An 18080-nucleotide genomic window follows, 5' to 3' on the forward strand; every position below is an offset into this window, starting at 1 on the left:
GCACATTCCACTGGACACAGCTTGGCACTGCATGGCCCAGACAACCAGGAAGGAATGAGTCCTACCCCAAGCTAAGCTGAGCATCCTTCCCAAAGCTATTCACTCTAGTGGCTTATGTCCCAAAAGTAAAATTTGTCCACTAGAGATTCAGCAAATGGGGCCATGAAAGGCATGTGGCTTTAATAAAAGAGCTTGGAGGTTCTTCTAGGGCATCCAGCCTTTATCAAGGCATAAGAAGCTTTGGTGAGAGCACTGTACATCTATCTGCCAGTTCTAGAAGCTTTTATCTAGAGGGAGCTAACATTAGTTGAGTAGCTTCATGCCAGCCACTATGCTAAACATTGACATATCTCATTTAATCCTCACAGCAACTCTGTGAGATAAGTACTATTCTTATTTTATAGATGAGTAACCAAGAAAACACCCTGAGATCTCACTATTTGGTAAGTGGTTAGAGCTTAGATTTGAAGGTAGTTCAATTTGGGATTTGATTCCAAAATCCATGGCTTTCTATGATCTTAAATTCCCACCTTTATAAAGAAGACAATGCCAGAAAAAGTAGATTATAGTTTACACTGACTAAAATTCCCCAAGCCGGGTTTTTTGTTTTTTTTTTTCCTTTAGTCCAGCCTAAAACCTTAGAGTCTAGACTTCTGCTTGGAACTTGTGCTGTTAATATGTACAACTGCTTCCCCATCCCAAGCCCCAGTGTGATCAGCCTCTTTCCTACAGAACAGCTCAGGCAAGAGCTAGAGCTCAGGCAAGCTGCCCCCTTCTTGGAAAAAGAATACAGCCAGAAGAACATCAGCTGCTACATTCTGGCTCCATTCCTTGGCATCTAAGTAACTTCAACAGATAACATAAGGCAAAGCTTGTTTTAGGGTCTCTGTTTACTCACTTTCTGTGGAGATTTATATAGCTAGAAAATAGCATATGTGTTACAGATGATTTCTATTTCATAGTCAACATGAGCTGGAGCCAGACCAATCACCTTAATGATCAGTGATGATCGCTTACAATTTGGCAGAGGTCCAGCCCATGACAGGTCATTTGACTGTCCCTTACTGCAACCCTCCAATGAGCCTCTCTCCCACAGCAGCGTGCCCCTACTCACCTGCTCAGGGTCTCCCGAGGGGCCTTAGTGCCTCCAGCCCCATGGTTGATGCTGGAATTCTTGTTGGCAGTCATGGTCATTTCGGCTCTCTGCAAATCCAGAGCCCTGCAAAGAAGACAAGACTATAATCCAAGTTTCCACAAGCATCCCAAAGCACCCCAAACATCTTCCAGATGACCTCCAAGACTGCCAAGCGGGTTTCTGTGGTGGGTGATAGGAACCACTTTCCCACATATATTTAATTCCATGTGGTACAGCTTAAGAGTTTCAAAGGATTCCTGACCTGAAGAGTCTGTGAGTTAACAGATAGCTCATCACTTCACAGAGAATAACGTAAGAAAATCTGTTTCTATCCTACCTCTTCTCATTTCTCAAGTTAGTTTCCCAAACTTCTGCATGCCACACAGCCTTTATGAATTTTGCCATATTTACATACCTTCTAAATTATTCAGTGTTTTCTTGAATCAACTTGAAATTGACTTGCTTTTCTAAAAGAAATCTAACCTTGTTCTAAACAATTAAGTATTCATTCAACGGATATTTAATGAACACCAAGGCCCTAGGTCATCCAGCAAAGAATGAAACAAAGTCTCTGCCCTTCTGGAGAGAGTGTGGACAAGCAGACAGTGAGCATGCACTCATCATCACGTGGTGGTTCACAAGTATATGTTTAAATATAAAATGTATGGTGCAGAGAAGTCTTATGAATCAAAAAATGGAGACATAGAAGGAAAGTGAGGAAGGTCTGTTATTTTAAATAAAATGTTCAGGGAACAACAATCTGATAAAGTAACATCTGAGCCAATATCATGAAATTATAAGCTTTCATTATTTTCCTTAATACTCATTAAAATAAAATTAATATTCATTAAGATATTTAAGTACCTATAAGTGAAAAATGGTCATTTGTGTACCATATACAGTTAATTAAATACAATACTATCCTTTAGGGAACATTGGTTTATGCTAAAATAATAAAAAGAAGAAAAAAGTTAAAGCTTAATGGTACATCCAGATTGGAAGGAAAGAAATAAAATTATTTCTTAATTGCAAATGGCATTATTTTGTATGTAGAAAACTCTAAGGATTCCACTAAAAAGATATTAAACTAATATATAAATTCAAGTAAGTTTGCAGGACACAGGGCAGTATTAAAAAATCAATTTTCTGGGCCTCCCCGGTGGCGCAGCGGTTGAGTGCTGGGTTGCGAAGCTGCCCGCAGCCTCTGTAGCGCCGGTTCAATCCCCGGCTGCTCCCCGGTCACCGGAGGAGGGTCCCGCATGGCGCGCAGACTCTCCTGCCGCCCGCTGCTCCCCTCAGCAGTGTACTTCGGTCCTTCTGCCTGCTCTGCTCCCCGCTCTGGCTCTGGTGAATCCTCTCACCCTCCCGCACTTCTGACTGTACCCAGTGCATGTATAAACAAAACAAACAAACAAACAAATAAATAAATAAAACATGCCTCTGTTTAAAAAAAAAAAAAAAAATCAATTTTCTTTCTAGACCTCAACAAAGAATAATCCAAGAAGGAAATCAAGAAAAATAATTCCAGGGCCTCCCCTGGTGGCGCAGCAGTTGAGCGCTGGGCTGCAAGGCTGCCTGCAGGCTCTGCAGCACCGGTTCATTCCCCTGCAGCTGGCGAGGGACCCACCAAAAAAAAAAAAAAATTCCATTAAATAATAGAAGCCAAAAAGAATAAAACAATTAGAAATAAAATTAGTAAGTACAAGACTTGTACATGATAAACTACAAAACATTACTGAAAGAAATTAAAGAAGGCATAAGATTAAAGGCATCCCATGCTCACAGATCAGAAAATTCAATATTGTCAAGATGGCAATATTCCCAAATTGATTCACAGATGGAACAAAATACCCATCAATAGCTAAGATTTTCAGAAATTGACAAAGGATGCTAATATGTCATGGCAATGTAAGGCATCCTGAGCAGCCAAAACAATCTTGAAAAAGAATAAACTTGGAGGACTCAGAGTTGCCAATTCAAAACATGCTACAAAGCTACAGTAATCAAAGGCAGTGCACACTGGCATAAGGATAAAAACAGAGATCAATGGTATAGAATGGAGAGTCTAAAAATAAACCCTCACACTTACAGTCAACTGATTTTCAACAAGGATGCCAAGACAATTCAATGGAGAAAGAAGAGTCTTCCAACAAAGGATGCTGATCAACTGGATATTCATATACAAAAGAGCAAAGAGGAGAAGCCCTACCTCACACCATACACAAAAATTAAGTAAAAATGAATCATAGGCTTAAATGTAAGAGTTAAAATTATAAAAACAAGCCTGGAAGAAAATATACAGGTAATCTTTGCAACACTGGGTTAGGCAATGCTTTCATAGCAGGACACCAAAAGCACAAGCAACAAAAGAAAAAAGACAAGCTTTGCTATATCAAAATAAGAGCCATCAAGAAAGTAAAACACAATCCACAGAAAGGGAAGTTATTTGGCCTGAGAATTCAACAATAAAGAGGCAAATAGCCTAATTCAAAAGTTTACAAATAGTTTGAACAGACATTCTCCAAAGATGTAAAACTGGTCAGTAAGCATATGAAACAATGTTCAACATCACTAATCATTAGGGGAATATGAACCAAAACCACAATGACATAGTACTTTGTACCCACTACAATGGCTATAATCAAAAAGACAGATCACAACAAGTGCTAGTGAGGCTGTGAAAAAACTGGAATTTTCACTCAGTACTGGTGGGGGTGTAAAATAATAGTCACTTTGAAAGTTTTGGTGGTATCTCAAAAAAGATTATTCACAGTTATCATATGACTCAGCATGACCTACTCCTAGGTAGGTAGCTGAAAGAAATGAAAATGTTATGTCCACACAAATAATTGTACATGTGTTCACAACAGCATTATTCATAATGGCCAAAAAACAGCAACGATCCAAATGCCCATTATAAGGGTGAATGCATTCTAAAATGTGGCATATCCACACATGGAATATTTATTATTAAGGCATAAAAAGAATGAAGATACATTCTATAACATGGATGAAACCATGATGCCACTTTTATGGAATGTCTAAAATAGACAAATAGAAAAGGACAGGAATTTAGTAGTTGCTGAGTGCAAGGAGGTGGGTGGCAGAATGGTAAATAATGAGTAAGGGGTTTCTTTTTAGGGTGATCGAAATATTCTAAAATAAGATAGTGGTTAATAGTTGCACAATTCTGTAACTATATTTAAAAACCATTGAATTATATGCTTTAAATGGGTGAATTTCATGATATGAGAATATCATAATACCTTGGAGAGCAGATGTGAGAGATAACACAATTAAGCTATCAAGTTTATTTCCAATGTGAATACATTGGAAAATGCATTCTGGCCTGAGCTCACACCAGTTTCAAGGAAGCTAGACAGTTCAGGAATTAGTTCTCTCACTCTTACTAGTATTCTCATCACATTGAACAAAATGAAGTAAGTCTGAATATAAAAGTTAAATGTATTTACTGAGGGCCACTAATGATGTTACTCCTGGAGGTCATCTATTAATTACCTAGTTGCAAGTAAGTGATTGTTCTTGATGGCAAAAAAAAGCGCCAAACCTTATTTGATAACATTTATAGTTGTTTCCAAATTTCTACCTGATATCATGATAGTTTCTTTAACTTACATGAGCTCACTGAGTGTGGTTTGGCTGACAGTGGTCATGGTGGAGTGGGAGTTGAAAAGGAAGAAAGCCACCAGCAGGCATAAGGGGGACTGTTTGATGATGGCAACAGAATCACTCCAAGGTGAACACTGCAGATGATTTTGGAAAAAGGAATGCAATACTAAAAGTCTCACTTTTCTCCACTTTCCCCGCTACCTGTTGGGAAAAAGTCTTTATGGACTGAAATATACCTTATAAGGTAAGATGGAGGAGGAGGAGTCAATCCTGCCCCTCCGGCACCTATGTGCACTGGCTCTGGTGGGACATTTACCTGCACCTAGTACCAAGTACTAGGGCTGGGCATAGGTTATGTGTGCAAAAGAAAAAAAGAGAAAAGGCAGCCTCTGGAAGCTTTCCCAGGGCCAGTTTTCAGGGTCCTCAGGCAGTAAAGTGCTACAAGGAAATTAACCTGCTAAGCTTCAGCTTTCAACTGTCCCCATGGTAACAAAGGTCACAACAACCATCATAGCCCATCCAAACAACACTGGACCTGCAATATGCTCTAACAGCTCCAGAGAAGACTCTCAAGGAAAGGGCAGAAGATTTGTGGAAAAATAAAAAACTGAAATACATTAAAAGAACATGATGAAAAATATATTCTTTCTTTTCCTGATTTCTGATTTCCATCTAAAGAGGGTGAAACCCACTGCTCTAAAATGCTATTACGTGTTGTACGTGAGATTACAGAGCCAACTTGATAAAGGGAAAATATAAATGACTCTGACACTTGGTTGGGTCCAGAAGAAAAATCTTGCTAAGATGTAACCAAGAAACCAGTGAATCAAAATCGCTAATAGGTCCAGGTCAGGGACCCATGGTTATACTTCTCAGATGCCATTCTTGGAAGTGGCCTAGGAGCTAAAGCAGGTTGGGCAGGCGAGAAATCCAGAAGGGTGCCTAGGTCAGGACAAAGACACCAAGTCACCATCCTCCTTACCACCTCTTCTCTCCAAGTCCAGTCTATGAGGGTCAGAGAATAACCCAGGGGCTTGAGGAACTGAAGACCAGGCTAACAGATCTGGACACTGTCTGCATGGCTGGTTTCCTGGGCGACACTGCTAAGACTAACCCGAAGCTCTCATCTACACTTTCAGCCAGTTACACCTTGGCAAGCCAGGCTGCAAGGAGGGAAGTCACTCCTTAGAGGAAATAACCACAGGAAATAACGGATCTGAAGCAGAGAAGCTAGGGAGATGTGAGACTGTTTCACTAGATCCCACACCCACAATGGCAAACTGTAGGCAGAAATTGCATGTTTGGAAAATGAAATTGTTCAATTAGCATCTACTATCAATCACAAGTTACTCAAAAACTCAACTCTGACAAATTATAGGCAATTATACAAAGAGTTACAATCCAGAGAAAGGAGCATAATAAGGTACTTCTAGAACTTTTCTACAAACTGTGCATTTGAGATGAAGAGACCATAATTCCAAGTACGTGAGGCACAGCAGGAAGACCTGATTTTGAGTCAAACAACTCTGCCAACCCTGCCTCTGTCAACCTCTGGTTAAGGGACTGCATAAGCAAGTTCCAAAGACTGAACTATAACATGACCTACCTCATGTGGCTGGTAAGTCTGGCACACAGCTTAATGGTTTTTCTTTCACACAATGCTTCTGTAGGTATATGGAAAGCAACCTCTCTATTCCCAAGTTTGAGTCATTTTTCAGACTCCCTAACACTGCCATCCAGTCCATTCACTCTGAGCTAGGCACTGTGTACGCTACTAGGATAAAAAAATGACAGACACAGCCCCTAGCCTGGAGAAGTTAATCCGTAGGCAGAAAAGTTAAGTAATACAGGGCTCCAGGAAGGCCTCATAGAAGGTGGCATTTGAAGTAATCCTTGATCTATACCTGAACTAAAATGAAAAGTCCTAAGGAAAAGAAAGGGACATTTATTAGAGAACATGCTGTTAGATTCTTTATATAATGACTAAAGTTATAAGCACATCACATATATTAAATCATTTAATCCTTTTAAACCATTTAATTATTTATAATTATAATAATAATTCTATTATTATTTACACATTACCAAGAAAGTAAGATAAAGAGCAATTAAATAGCTGGCTAAAAAGTGACAAGACAGGAATTTAGGGGGGTGGGGAGGCTGCACCAGTGCCCCAGCTCTGAGCCAAGACTCTGTTTCCCCCAGTAGTCTCCTAATTTAGTTCTCCCCATTCTTTGAGGCAGTGATAATGCCGATCCATTTGCCCACTCACCTAGTGAAGGAGTAGAGCAGTTTTGTCTGACTCCACTGTCCTTAATATCAATGCAGTGCTTGTTAGTAAAAGCAGAGTCTCAGGCCCCACCTCTGCTTCCTGAATGGGCATCTGTGGAGACGAAGCCTGGGAATCTGCATTTTTAGTAAACACACACGCTCGTGTTCTACAGCAATACATGTGAGAATCTGTGTCCTATATAATGTGTTCTCTAAGGACTTGGAAAGTCATGGGTCCTATCTTCCCTAGCGTTTACCCAGCTATAAGCAAATAAAAGATGGACACTGGGGTCCAGCTCCTCCTCCCCTCTCACCCTTCTGCTTCCCAACCTCTCTCCAACCTCCCACTTCCCATCCCATCCTGCACAGAACCATTGACCATCAACAACAAAGGAGCAGCTACATCACTGGGGTAAAATGTCACTGTTCCCTCAAAAGCAGTTTCATCAGCCTTTGTTGTGCTCTGTCTTCTTCTATCTGGAAACAACTCCACCACCTGCCTTGGGTGCTTTCCTCACTTTCTCCTTACTCCCAAGCTCCTGGGGGACAGAGCTTATATCCAAAGACACACTGGTGGTCTGCAAGAGCAAAAGTAAGTCTCATTTGGTCTTTTCTTTATTTCTAAATCATCTGAATTGGCTGTCAAGCATTTTAAGAATTGGGTGAGTACAAGTAAAACAGAAATTAAAATCCAGATTCTGGTTTCTCTTGAAAAATTAGAATATGCACAATTAAAGTCTGCATTCTATATGGCTACAGTGGTGCCACCGGAGTAGAAATGGCCCCTTCAGATGCAGTGAGTCCTCTCTAACTTACCACTGCCCTGCCCCGCTGCCTGGGTCCACTAAGGAATCCATGAGATGGAGTCTCTGAAGGGAGCTCTGAAGGTAAGAAATCAAGACACCTGACAGAAGAAACTGTAAATCATGGAGCAAACCCCTGACATATGCTTTCCAATGACGCACTAAGCACTCTGCTTGCGTGGAAGTAATACCTTAGGAAGCAGCCCACAGGGAAGGAAAAGGCGGGAAAGGGAACCGAGCTCTTACATGCCCCAAGAACCTGGCACCAGTCAAGACTGAAACCAGTACCAGGCAGTTGTGGCCTAGGGCACAGATCCAGTCCAGCTTCCTACTCACCCTGCCAGAGCCCGCCTCCTCAGACCCTAGTGACCTTCTTACTGACTCCCTCCTGAGACCTTTCCGCAGCCCTTGGCCCTGGCTCAGGAGAAATGGACTGAGTTTCCCCAGAATAGGGCCTCAACTTTAACTTCTTCCTCCCAGCATCTCAGTAGCCAATATTGGCACTGCAAGGGGCCTGACCAAGGTGACCAAATCAGAGTGCTCCTTCCCACCATAGGACTTTAACCTCACCCCAGCACCCGTATATCCTATAGATCCCAACATCAGCGCTAGTTCTTCCTCTAGAGGGAAGGTCCCCTACTAGGTTCCCTATGGAAAAGCTCCCTGGCCCAGCCCCTCCATCTCTCCCTAACTAGCTGTCAAAAGGATAAATGCACTCCTAGAAATGGTCGAGGAATCTGAGACATAATTATGGCCCATTTCCACTTCTTGGGGCCACCTCCTTCCTTCTTTCTCAGCCACACTTATCTCTCCTCCCTGCCTACACACAGCCCAGAGACACTGCAAGCTCCAGGAGGGTCCTTATGAGTACCCAAACCAGGCTTCTATCCTTCCTTTCTCTTCTGCATCTAACTTGGATGGGGCTTAGTTTAACTTCTCATAGCTGTGCCAAGACAGCAGCTCCAGGCCTGGCTGTGGTAGTGCATCTGCACAGGCTTGGGGTCCCTGGCATTCCTAGGAAGTACTGCCATCCCCCTGGTCTCCTGCCATCCTGGCCTCCTCCATTCCCTCAGGGCTGAGAAAGCTGTAGGATAGCATCAGCCAGCTCTTCTCCATTCTCTATTTTAAGAAACTTCTACGCTGAGCACAGAGAGTTCTGCACATAAAAGGTGCTCAAATAGATGTTAATTGACTTGCTAACTGATGACAAAAGAGGGCCCCCAAGGAGTCTAAAGCAAGGTCAACAAAGACCCTAGAAATTCTGGCACTGGCCACATCCTTTAAGGTGTACTCCTCCTCTTCCTGAAGTAACAGCTGCTATAAAACCACAAAAACCCAGTTGGACTGTCAAGAGCAAACCTTTCCTCCCACCTCATTGTCAACCTTATCTACCTCAGGGCTTTCCAATATCCTCTCAAAAGTCCGAATCTTCCAGGCCCCTCCTGGAGTTGTGGGTGCTCATCCAACACACCCATAAAGAAGGGCTGTTCCTGTGAAACCTGCCTTCCTCTCATTCATATTGGCTTCCTCCTTCCTCCCTTTGTCCTCCTCTCCTGATTCATTTCTCACGAGTTACCTGCACACATCTTGTCTTTGGCTCTGCTGTGCCTAAAAGCAAGAAATTATAAGGGAAAGGGGAGAAAGTAGGCTCTGAAGGTAGGGTGGATGGGCATCAAGAGCTTTAGAAAGGCAGTGAGGGAGGATTTTTTTCAAGACCCTCCTATCCTTCCCTCCAAAATGCCAGACCCTCTTTCTCCATTACTATGTCTACATACCTTGTACTTTGATTCTCTTCCATTCCAGCCCCAGGTTCTAGGATTCTAAATCCAGAAAGCCCTTCAAGCAAAGATGTTGAAGGAACTAAGAGCTTGGTCAAGTAGAGAGGAACCAAGATTTGGTTTTGCTGGGAAGTCACAAAAATTGCTGGATGTTTTCACAAGGCCGTCTGAGGCTGAGGTCTTCCTTAGTCGGCCCGATGAAGATTATTTTTGTTTTTGTTGAATAATAATGAGAAAAATTTAAGATCTCTTTCCATCTCTTTGCTGTCTGCTTATCACTCCTCCACATGCTCTTTCCTAACCCTCCTCCCCAAAGAAAGCCTTTTAAAGTTTGGGACTTCAACCTCAACCATTTTCAGTCCCTTTTGCTACCAGATGGTCCTTCTCCAATTCAGTACAGATTCTGTTGAGGTTTGAAGCCGGGTTTAAACACTTCCTGAAAGTCTAAAATGGGGTGAGGGCTTGTTAAGCAATTCCAGGCCAACGGAAATCTGGTTGCTTCCAAGATCATTTTAAAAACCTAGACATGGATGTTTCTGCCAGTTTGGGAACTCAGCCGCTCAGCAAGTGTTTCACTAAGCTCCGTCAATACAATGGAGCCTACTTTGCCCCATGATTTGCCATCACTTAGAGGAAGAAAGTAGAACTGAGGCTTATTCCACAGAGTCTCGGGGCTAAAGAAGAATCTTTGGTCTGCCACAGAGATTGGGTGCTACATCCTGCACATCCCAGGAATGTTCATGCTGCCAAACTTTTGTTCACTCAATTCCTTCCATCTTGAACGACCTCCAGACCCATTCTTTCTAAAATACCCAGTTCAAATGTCAATTTCTTTCTGAAGCCTTTCCTGATCCTAAATCTTGACCTCATTCTCATCCTTCCCATGCTCTCTTGTCTAGCTGAACTCAACCCAACAGATGGCAAGATGACACTCCTGCTGAAGAAAAAACACACCACCTACAAGCTGACTTTCTCAGAATAGTAAAGAGTAAGGACAAGCCACCGGGCGAGTCTCCAGGCCACTATGTTCTGATCTGTAGCGCTGGGTGAATTTACCCCACCACAGTAATGAAAACACGAAGATCAACAAGAAGCCATCTGTAAAAAAAAAAAAAAAAAAAAAAAAAAAAACAGAGGCTACTCAACCAATAGGGAACACACTTCAAGACTCTGGGCAGAGAGTTTAGCTTTCTCCCCACTCTCAGCCTTCAGACCTCTTCTCTCAGCCTCACTCTTTGAGCTGACATTGCTTCTTATTTCACTGAGAAAACAGAAACACTAGAACAGCTCTTCCATAAGCTACCATATCACATCAACCCACCCCCAGCATGAGAGCAGATCTTGTCACCTCTGGTCAAAACCCTGACATGGCGCCCAAATCTTTACAAGTTACAAGCCCATGACATTCTTGACCTAATTTTAATTACTCTTTCCACATTGTCATTATTTCCTAAAACACATCAGAAGTATTCACATATTCCTACTTCAGGATCTTCACCCCTGATCCACATATACCCCCATGAGGGAGCCTGCACCCTCAGCTCCCAGGTCTTGGGTCAGCTGTCATCTAGGGAGGCCTTCCCTGACCACACTGTAAAAATTGGTATGAAAAAATTACTATTAGGAAATTTTTCCTCCCCCTTGCTATCCCTTAGTATTTCTATTCCCACCTTTATCTTTTATTTTTTTCCTCCATAGCTTTTATCACCACGTAACATACTACTTTTTTTTCCACTTATTTATTATGTTTTTTTAAGATTTATTTATTTATGCTTACAAGAACTAGGGTACAGGCCAGAGGTGCAGGGGGTGGAGGATTCACCAGAGACAGAGGACAGAGTGGGGAGCAGAATAGGCAGATTTACTGAAATACACTGCTGAAGGGAGCAGCTGGAGAGACAGCAGTTGGAGGTCTGCTGCGCCATGTGGGTAGCCTCCTGGCTGGTCAGGGATCGAACTTGCACTGCAGAGGTTTCAGATAACTTCATAGCGCTGTGCTTAGCTCCTTGCACCACCAGGGAGGCCATATTTATTATGTTTATATAAGCTCCTTGAAACTAGAGATACTTGTGTGGTGTGTTCACAGTTGTATCTGCAGTGTGCAGAGCAATCCCTGGCACATAGTAGGCCCTCAATAGATATTTTTGGGTAAAAAGATATTTGCCACCAGTCTAGAGAGGTCCTCCCAGGGCAGGATGGACAGCTTCAGGCTCCAATGGCCAGGCCCATCTTCCAAGGCCACCATGGCCACCTTCCCAGATCAGAACTGACCTACTTGAAGTGATCACGCCCACTCAGAAAATTCAAGAGGGCCACGTCCTCTGAGCACCAAAAGCTTCAGAGCAGGGGTGACTTTAGCTCAAGAACTCAACTGAAACTGTTCTTTGCCAAGTTTACAATGCTTTTTCCTGTTATAAAAGGCAAAGGTGCTTTCTCTGGGGATTAATGAATTAGAGATCTTCCTTTCCTGATTCCTACTGTTTGGACACCACTGCTCAGCCCCTTCTGAAGCACAGCACTTTGTTAATTCACAACCTGGGGCTTATTCCACAGGTTGTGCTACTCCACTCTCCTTTCACAATGTGCCTGGAGATCTTCATGCTCACCAAAAGGCAGCTCAAGTTAAGAAAGTTTGGAAAATATTGTCAGAGAAGCGGGAGGGTGTCTCCCTTGGGTGTGGGTACTTAGGGCTCTCATTTGTTTACTTACTTGAACCCACTGAGGCCCCCATGTTACTGTGCTATATTCTGGTTTTGAGCAGCAACCCATTTTCTCTAGATAGGCAAGTAAAGGTAAGATTCTAGTACAATGTACAAGAGCTGGAAGAGAAGTATGAACAGAGAGCTCTGGGAGCAAGGAGAAAGGCACCTGATTAGGTGGACAGGATAGATGTTTGGGAGGGCTTCTGGAAGAGACAGAAAGTCATACTGGGTTGTCTTGCAGGACATGTAGAAGATAAGGGGGGTAGAACATTGCAAGCAGAAGGAAAATCATGAGCAAAAGCCATGGAGACCTTGGAGCAAAGAGAGATTTCTTAAACAAGACACAAAAAGTTATAACCATAATGGAAAACACTGATAAATTAGACTACATTAAATAAGAACTTCATTCATTAAGAAAGGCCATTTTGAGAATGAAAAAGAAACCTACAGAGTAAGCACACAGGTTACAGGGTTCAGCAATTCTGGGAACATTAGCAACACAGAGCAAAGTTATCAAGAAGTAGAGATCTTGGCCAGATCATTACGAATGAATTTTCCTTTGGGGAAAAGTCCTTTGTTCCTCAATTTTGGAAGGTAACAGAAAACAGTGCACATCAGCAGCCATGCATGCATTTATCTTATTTAATCTAGTTATCATTATCTCTATTTTGTGGATGGAGAAATTGAGGCTCAGGTTAAGTAATTAGCCTAGAGCTTCACAGTAAGTGGCAGACCCCAGAGTCTGCAAAGATTGGCGCTGAGATTTATAAATGATACCACAGCACATTAGTCCTTTGCATTTTGTCTTTTCTGGGGTAGGAAATAATCCTTTAATCCAAGTACACCCCTGTAGTCCAGCTTTATCTGGGTAGTTAGAAAAGGAGGTCTTATGCCTGAACCCCAAATTCTTGATATTGAGCCCCATTTTTCTTTAAGCTAGCTCAGAGGGCCATGAATCAAGACAAAATAAATACTAGATATCCCTTTTTCTCCGTTGTTCTTCAGGTCTTTTCTCCTTATCATTCTTGCTCACTTGGGAGTAAAGGCAGTCACTGACATAGACATTGGTCAAAAAAAGGCTGAAGGTAGGACTGCACATAATGGGAGTCTGTTCAGACATCTATCCAACTTCTTTAAGGGTATGATGGGGACAGAATTCGCCTGTTTTCCCTTCTTTAAACAAAGCCAGTGTTACTTGACAAGTGCGGGTCTGTGGTTCTCAAACTGTGCTGACATGCCCTGAGCAACATCGTGAACTCAAGGGGATGCTGCAAATTAGTTCAAATGTCTTAGGGAAACTGAGGAGTACTTAACATTTGTCATACACTCCACGAGTTCAGTTTTAACATTAGATTGCATTACATTCTTTTTGATGGTGTCAGTTCTTTGTGAAGCTGGGTTTCCAGCAGCTTCTCTGAGAAAAAACAAGGGTGGCGTGAAAAGCAATGTGGAACAGGAAATGAGGATGGCAGGATTCAAACTGATTCCAAAATGTGAGACGTTATGCAGTACCCAGCACAACCCAACTAGTTAGTAACTGTGGTTAAGAATGAAATGAAAATACCTTCCCTCTTAATTTATGTGCATGATTTTTTTCTAATGGCTTCTCAATTGTTAGGATAAAAGTACTTACTAAATTGTTTAAACCTAAAGACTTAGTAAATTAAACTCGGTATTTCTTTTTTTTATGGTGAAAAAAATTTTATTTAGAATTAGCCAGCTGGACTCAGTTTAAACAATCCCAATTTTGTTGGCAACATCCAAAGCATTATAGTCAAGAGGCATTTGAACATAAGACTTCTTTCCATCAGGTCTGACCAGGGTGTTGACCTTGGCCTTGGCAATGTCACAGAGCTCCTTCATAGCCTGTTTGATCTTGTTGGCCTTGACATCACAATGAACACAAGTGGCTGACTCAGTGGTCAGGGGAAACGTGATGATGGCATAGTGGTCAGGCTTGCTTCTCCAAGGGGCATTCTTCCGAGGATATCTGGGTTGCTTTCGGAAAACAGAGTCTTGGGCTGTTGAAGGCGAGTGACGTGTGGCCCTTCATGTTTGTGTAGCTGTGGACACCTGTTAGCATTGCTTTCTTGGCCTTTAAAGCTTTCATTTTGGCTTCGACTTTGGGAGGGATGAGAGCTTCCTTTTTTACTTTCAGTGCCATGATGAAAAGCTAAACTTAGGTTTGTCTTTTGGTCTATGGGTATGGTGAAAAAAATTACTGACATACTAAAGGCTCACAAACTGAAAACATATGGAAACCTCTGCAGCAGGTGTTTTTAAGTCTCTGTGTCAATGAGCCAACGACTCCCAGGGCAGATCCAACCCTGCCCCAGAAGTAGGCAGACAACAAGCACTTGGGTCTACAGAGGCACTGGGGCTTCCCAGGGCTGCTGCCAGAAAAGCTGCCCCTCTGCCTGAAGAGGAGTGGCTGCACACCAGGTCCGCTCAGCTCAGAGAGTGTGCACATCAGTGGCAACTTCGACACAGGCTTATAGGCTCTCAAGCTCTTCATGGAACTTATCCCTGAAAAGTTCTATTCAGTAATGACCACATGAATAAAAGCCAAAGTCCACCCCAAAGCCAGCAGACCAGCAGGGGACTTCCACACACCCTCAGACTTGGGCAAAGTCCACAAGCCAAACTATTAATCCACAGAGGGAGAGAGCGATGGGAATCTAGGAAGCGCTTCCAGAGACAGCCCATCAACTGAAAGGCCAACAGGGCTTTGGGGTGAAGATTTGCATGAAAATGACTTTTTTTGTTTCCAGGGGATTCCTAGCCTGATACCCTCCATTCTCCTCTGAATTATAATCATCTGTTGGTGACATCACAGCCGTTGATATAATGGCCAACTGTTGTGATGTCACAATGCCCAACTCTGGTCATTTTACATGGGGCTTGGGGTGAGAGAATGTGACAAAGGGCTAGAATACAAGAACTAGAATTTGCTTTTTTATGCTAATTCCTCGGTAATGAAGGGCAGTGACTCAGAAAAGGAAAGGCAACCACTGACAGCAAGGCTGTGTCTAGATTCTTCTGGGGGGTGGAGGGGCGGCAGGAGGAGGCAGGGAGGGACAAGCAGGAGAGGGTGGGCCAGGCAGGAGACAAACAAGAAGAGTTTACAATTCCAGGGTTAGCCAAATAAGATGGTCTCGGTCTGGCCAAGTCCATAACCTTCATACATCACTTGGGCCCAGAAAAAAAAGAGAAAAGCTGAAAAAGAGGAACGGCTCCAGGCTGGAACTGTCCCTGGAAATTAATGCTTGGGATATTGCATTGAGGTCTGAACTCCACACTGTCAGAGGGACAAGCTCAGTTGGGATGGTATCCTGAGGACAGCGATCAGCATGGAGAGGGCGCAGAGAAGGACGTCACGGGAGACATGACTAAAGGAGCTGAGAATGTTTACCCTGGAGAGAAGGCTGTGGATGGGGAGGATGATAATTGCCTTGAGAATTCTGAAAAGCTCTCATGTGAAAAATAAAGATTAGATGTGTTTTCCTCCAAAGAGGCTTCAGACACTGAGAAGATCCAGAACGGCCAAAATGAGAATTTTTATTCTTAAATTCCAATAAGAGACTATAAATTCTTTTTACTTCTTCTCAATTACTGTCTAAGCTCTGGAGACTAGGACTATCCTGTTGGTTATAGTATGCCCCCAAACTTAGAGGAAGAGGCACAAACTAGGAGTTTATTAATATTTGTCAAATGAAGGGGTGACCGTGATCTGCTAAAGTTGTTTGATATTACAGGGATGCACTCACATGCTAAGTATTTTTTTTTTGAATATTCAGTTAAGATACTGTGGATTCAACTGTGAAGAGGCAGTTAGGTTTAGCCTACATTTATGCCAATGCATAAGGCACAAACCACTCCCCTACCACCACCACCAAACACACACACTTTGTGGGTGACCACAGGTGGCATATAAGGTCCCTGCCAAAATGGAGATTCCTTGATTCTTACAAGTTAACTATTTTTAAACTTGGAGGAAAGAGGCCACAGTCAAACCCTACTACCACAACTCACAAGTCTGGAAATCTAGACCAGGCGAACGCCGCCTCCTCAGCTGGTAAGATCATGCAGGATCAACCAGACTAGACCACAATCAGGCATGGCACTTATTTCAAAGCCCATCCCCCCCAAACCAGACAAAGCAGATTCCTTCAACCCAGCAATGAGTAAGTATGGTTCAGTTACAGTAGGTAACAGGAGGCATTTCGGACACGCTCACTCTCCTCTCCAGCAATTATAGGGCTAGAGGCCATTTAAATGACAGCAAAGTTACTAAAGAGCAATTTTCCAAAGAAGCAGTACCAAGATCTTCGCTTAGGCTGTGTTACACTTCTCAGCTGTTTCAAGCACTGAGGTGAAGGTGAATGTATAACTGCAGGTAATAAAACAAACTATTTAATAATAACAGAGGCCTACACATGTATTCCAAAGCATTCTCAAACACTGCTGAAGTTCTCACCTGGAAATTGCCCTTGGGACATTATTTGAAATTTCTCTGAAGGAAAATCTCCATCTTCCAACTCATTCAGTGCCACATGACCAAAAAAAGTGCAAACAAGAGAAAGCCATCCCAAGTCAGAAAAAGCAATGATTGTCAAATAAACGGTAGAGCCTCGAAATCAAAAGGGATGCATATTGAGACTGTCCCAAGTCACTTTTTAGAGTACAGCAGCAGTTATTCTCTTTGAGGTCACAGAGCCCTTTGAGTATCTAGTAAATCCCAAGAATCACCATAAAACACTTATATGTACAAGAATTTTTGTCTATCATTTTAGGAGGTTCAGCAGCTCCCAAAGTGCCTCCATAAACTCACTTTAGGAATCCTTGTCTAGGGCCTCCCAGTTGGTGTAGGGGTTAAAGTCTCAGCGCTATCAAGTTATCACCAGCCACTGCACCATGAGTTTGATGTCCAGCCAGGGAGCTCACCTACAATGGTGCAGCAGGCTTCTCCTATCTCGCCTGCTGCTCCCCTCAGCAGTGTATTTCAGTCAAGACTGCCTGTTCTGCTCCCCAATCTGTTTCTGGTGAATCCTCTGCCCTTTGCCTCCTGCACCTCTGGCCTATACCCCACTTCTTACATGCATAAATAAAAATAAATCTTAAAAAAAAGAACCCTTGTCTAAGCTGTTTTACCTTCCCCACAAATGCACAGAGATTTCTGAATGGAGATCGACAGAGCTCAGCAAATAGGCCAATACTGGGCACTGAAAGAAGCTGACATGCAGCAAGGCACCTTCGTCCCTCAGCCCTCGAAGCAGTGCCCCACACTTGAATGTCCCATACTTGAATGTCAGCAATTTACAAACCACCAATCATGGGCCTTTAGGTGTGTTAGAAACAGTTAAATCCAAAAATACTAAACTCACAAATGCCAAGTGACCTAAGACTCAAATGGGACATTTTCTAATGTGGCTTATAAACTGGTTCTGGTGACAATTCCCAAAAGGAGTCAAATCTCCCTTTCAGTGACCACATTATTGAGTTGGGTACATGTCAACATGACGAGCAAGCTCTGATCACAGCACGCATTTGCCCCCCTTCCCTCAGTCCCCAATCTCCCTGGGGAAAGTTGGGAAAGATGCCTTCTTTGGGGCTAGCCAGCATGCTCCCCAAGCAGCTCCCAACACACCAAAAACCACCCAAGTCACATCTGACTCATGCCATTGCTCTTTGTAATGAGGGATGACATGTTTCTAAGCTCTTGTATATTTTCATATTTGCAGCCTACAATTAGGCATTTTTG

At 42.8% G+C, this 18080-nt stretch overlaps 1 protein-coding gene across 11 annotated transcripts in view; it reads right to left on the bottom strand.

The window, feature by feature from the left end:
* Positions 1-18080, bottom strand: part of DENND2B (DENN domain containing 2B) — a 174289-nt gene that overhangs the window by 47017 nt on the left and 109192 nt on the right. For all 11 annotated transcript variants that reach the window (XM_054699356.1, XM_054699358.1, XM_054699354.1 and 8 more), the window contains one exon: positions 1115-1219. In XM_054699356.1, coding sequence (XP_054555331.1) covers positions 1115-1194 — 80 coding nt within the window. In that variant the 5' untranslated portion in view covers positions 1195-1219. The remainder of the gene's footprint in view (positions 1-1114; positions 1220-18080) is intronic.

Source organism: Talpa occidentalis, unplaced genomic scaffold (assembly GCF_014898055.3).
Source record: "Talpa occidentalis isolate TD23 unplaced genomic scaffold, MPIMG_talOcc4v2.1 talOcc4.3, whole genome shotgun sequence".
In the NCBI taxonomy this organism is placed as follows: Eukaryota; Metazoa; Chordata; class Mammalia; order Eulipotyphla; family Talpidae; genus Talpa; species Talpa occidentalis.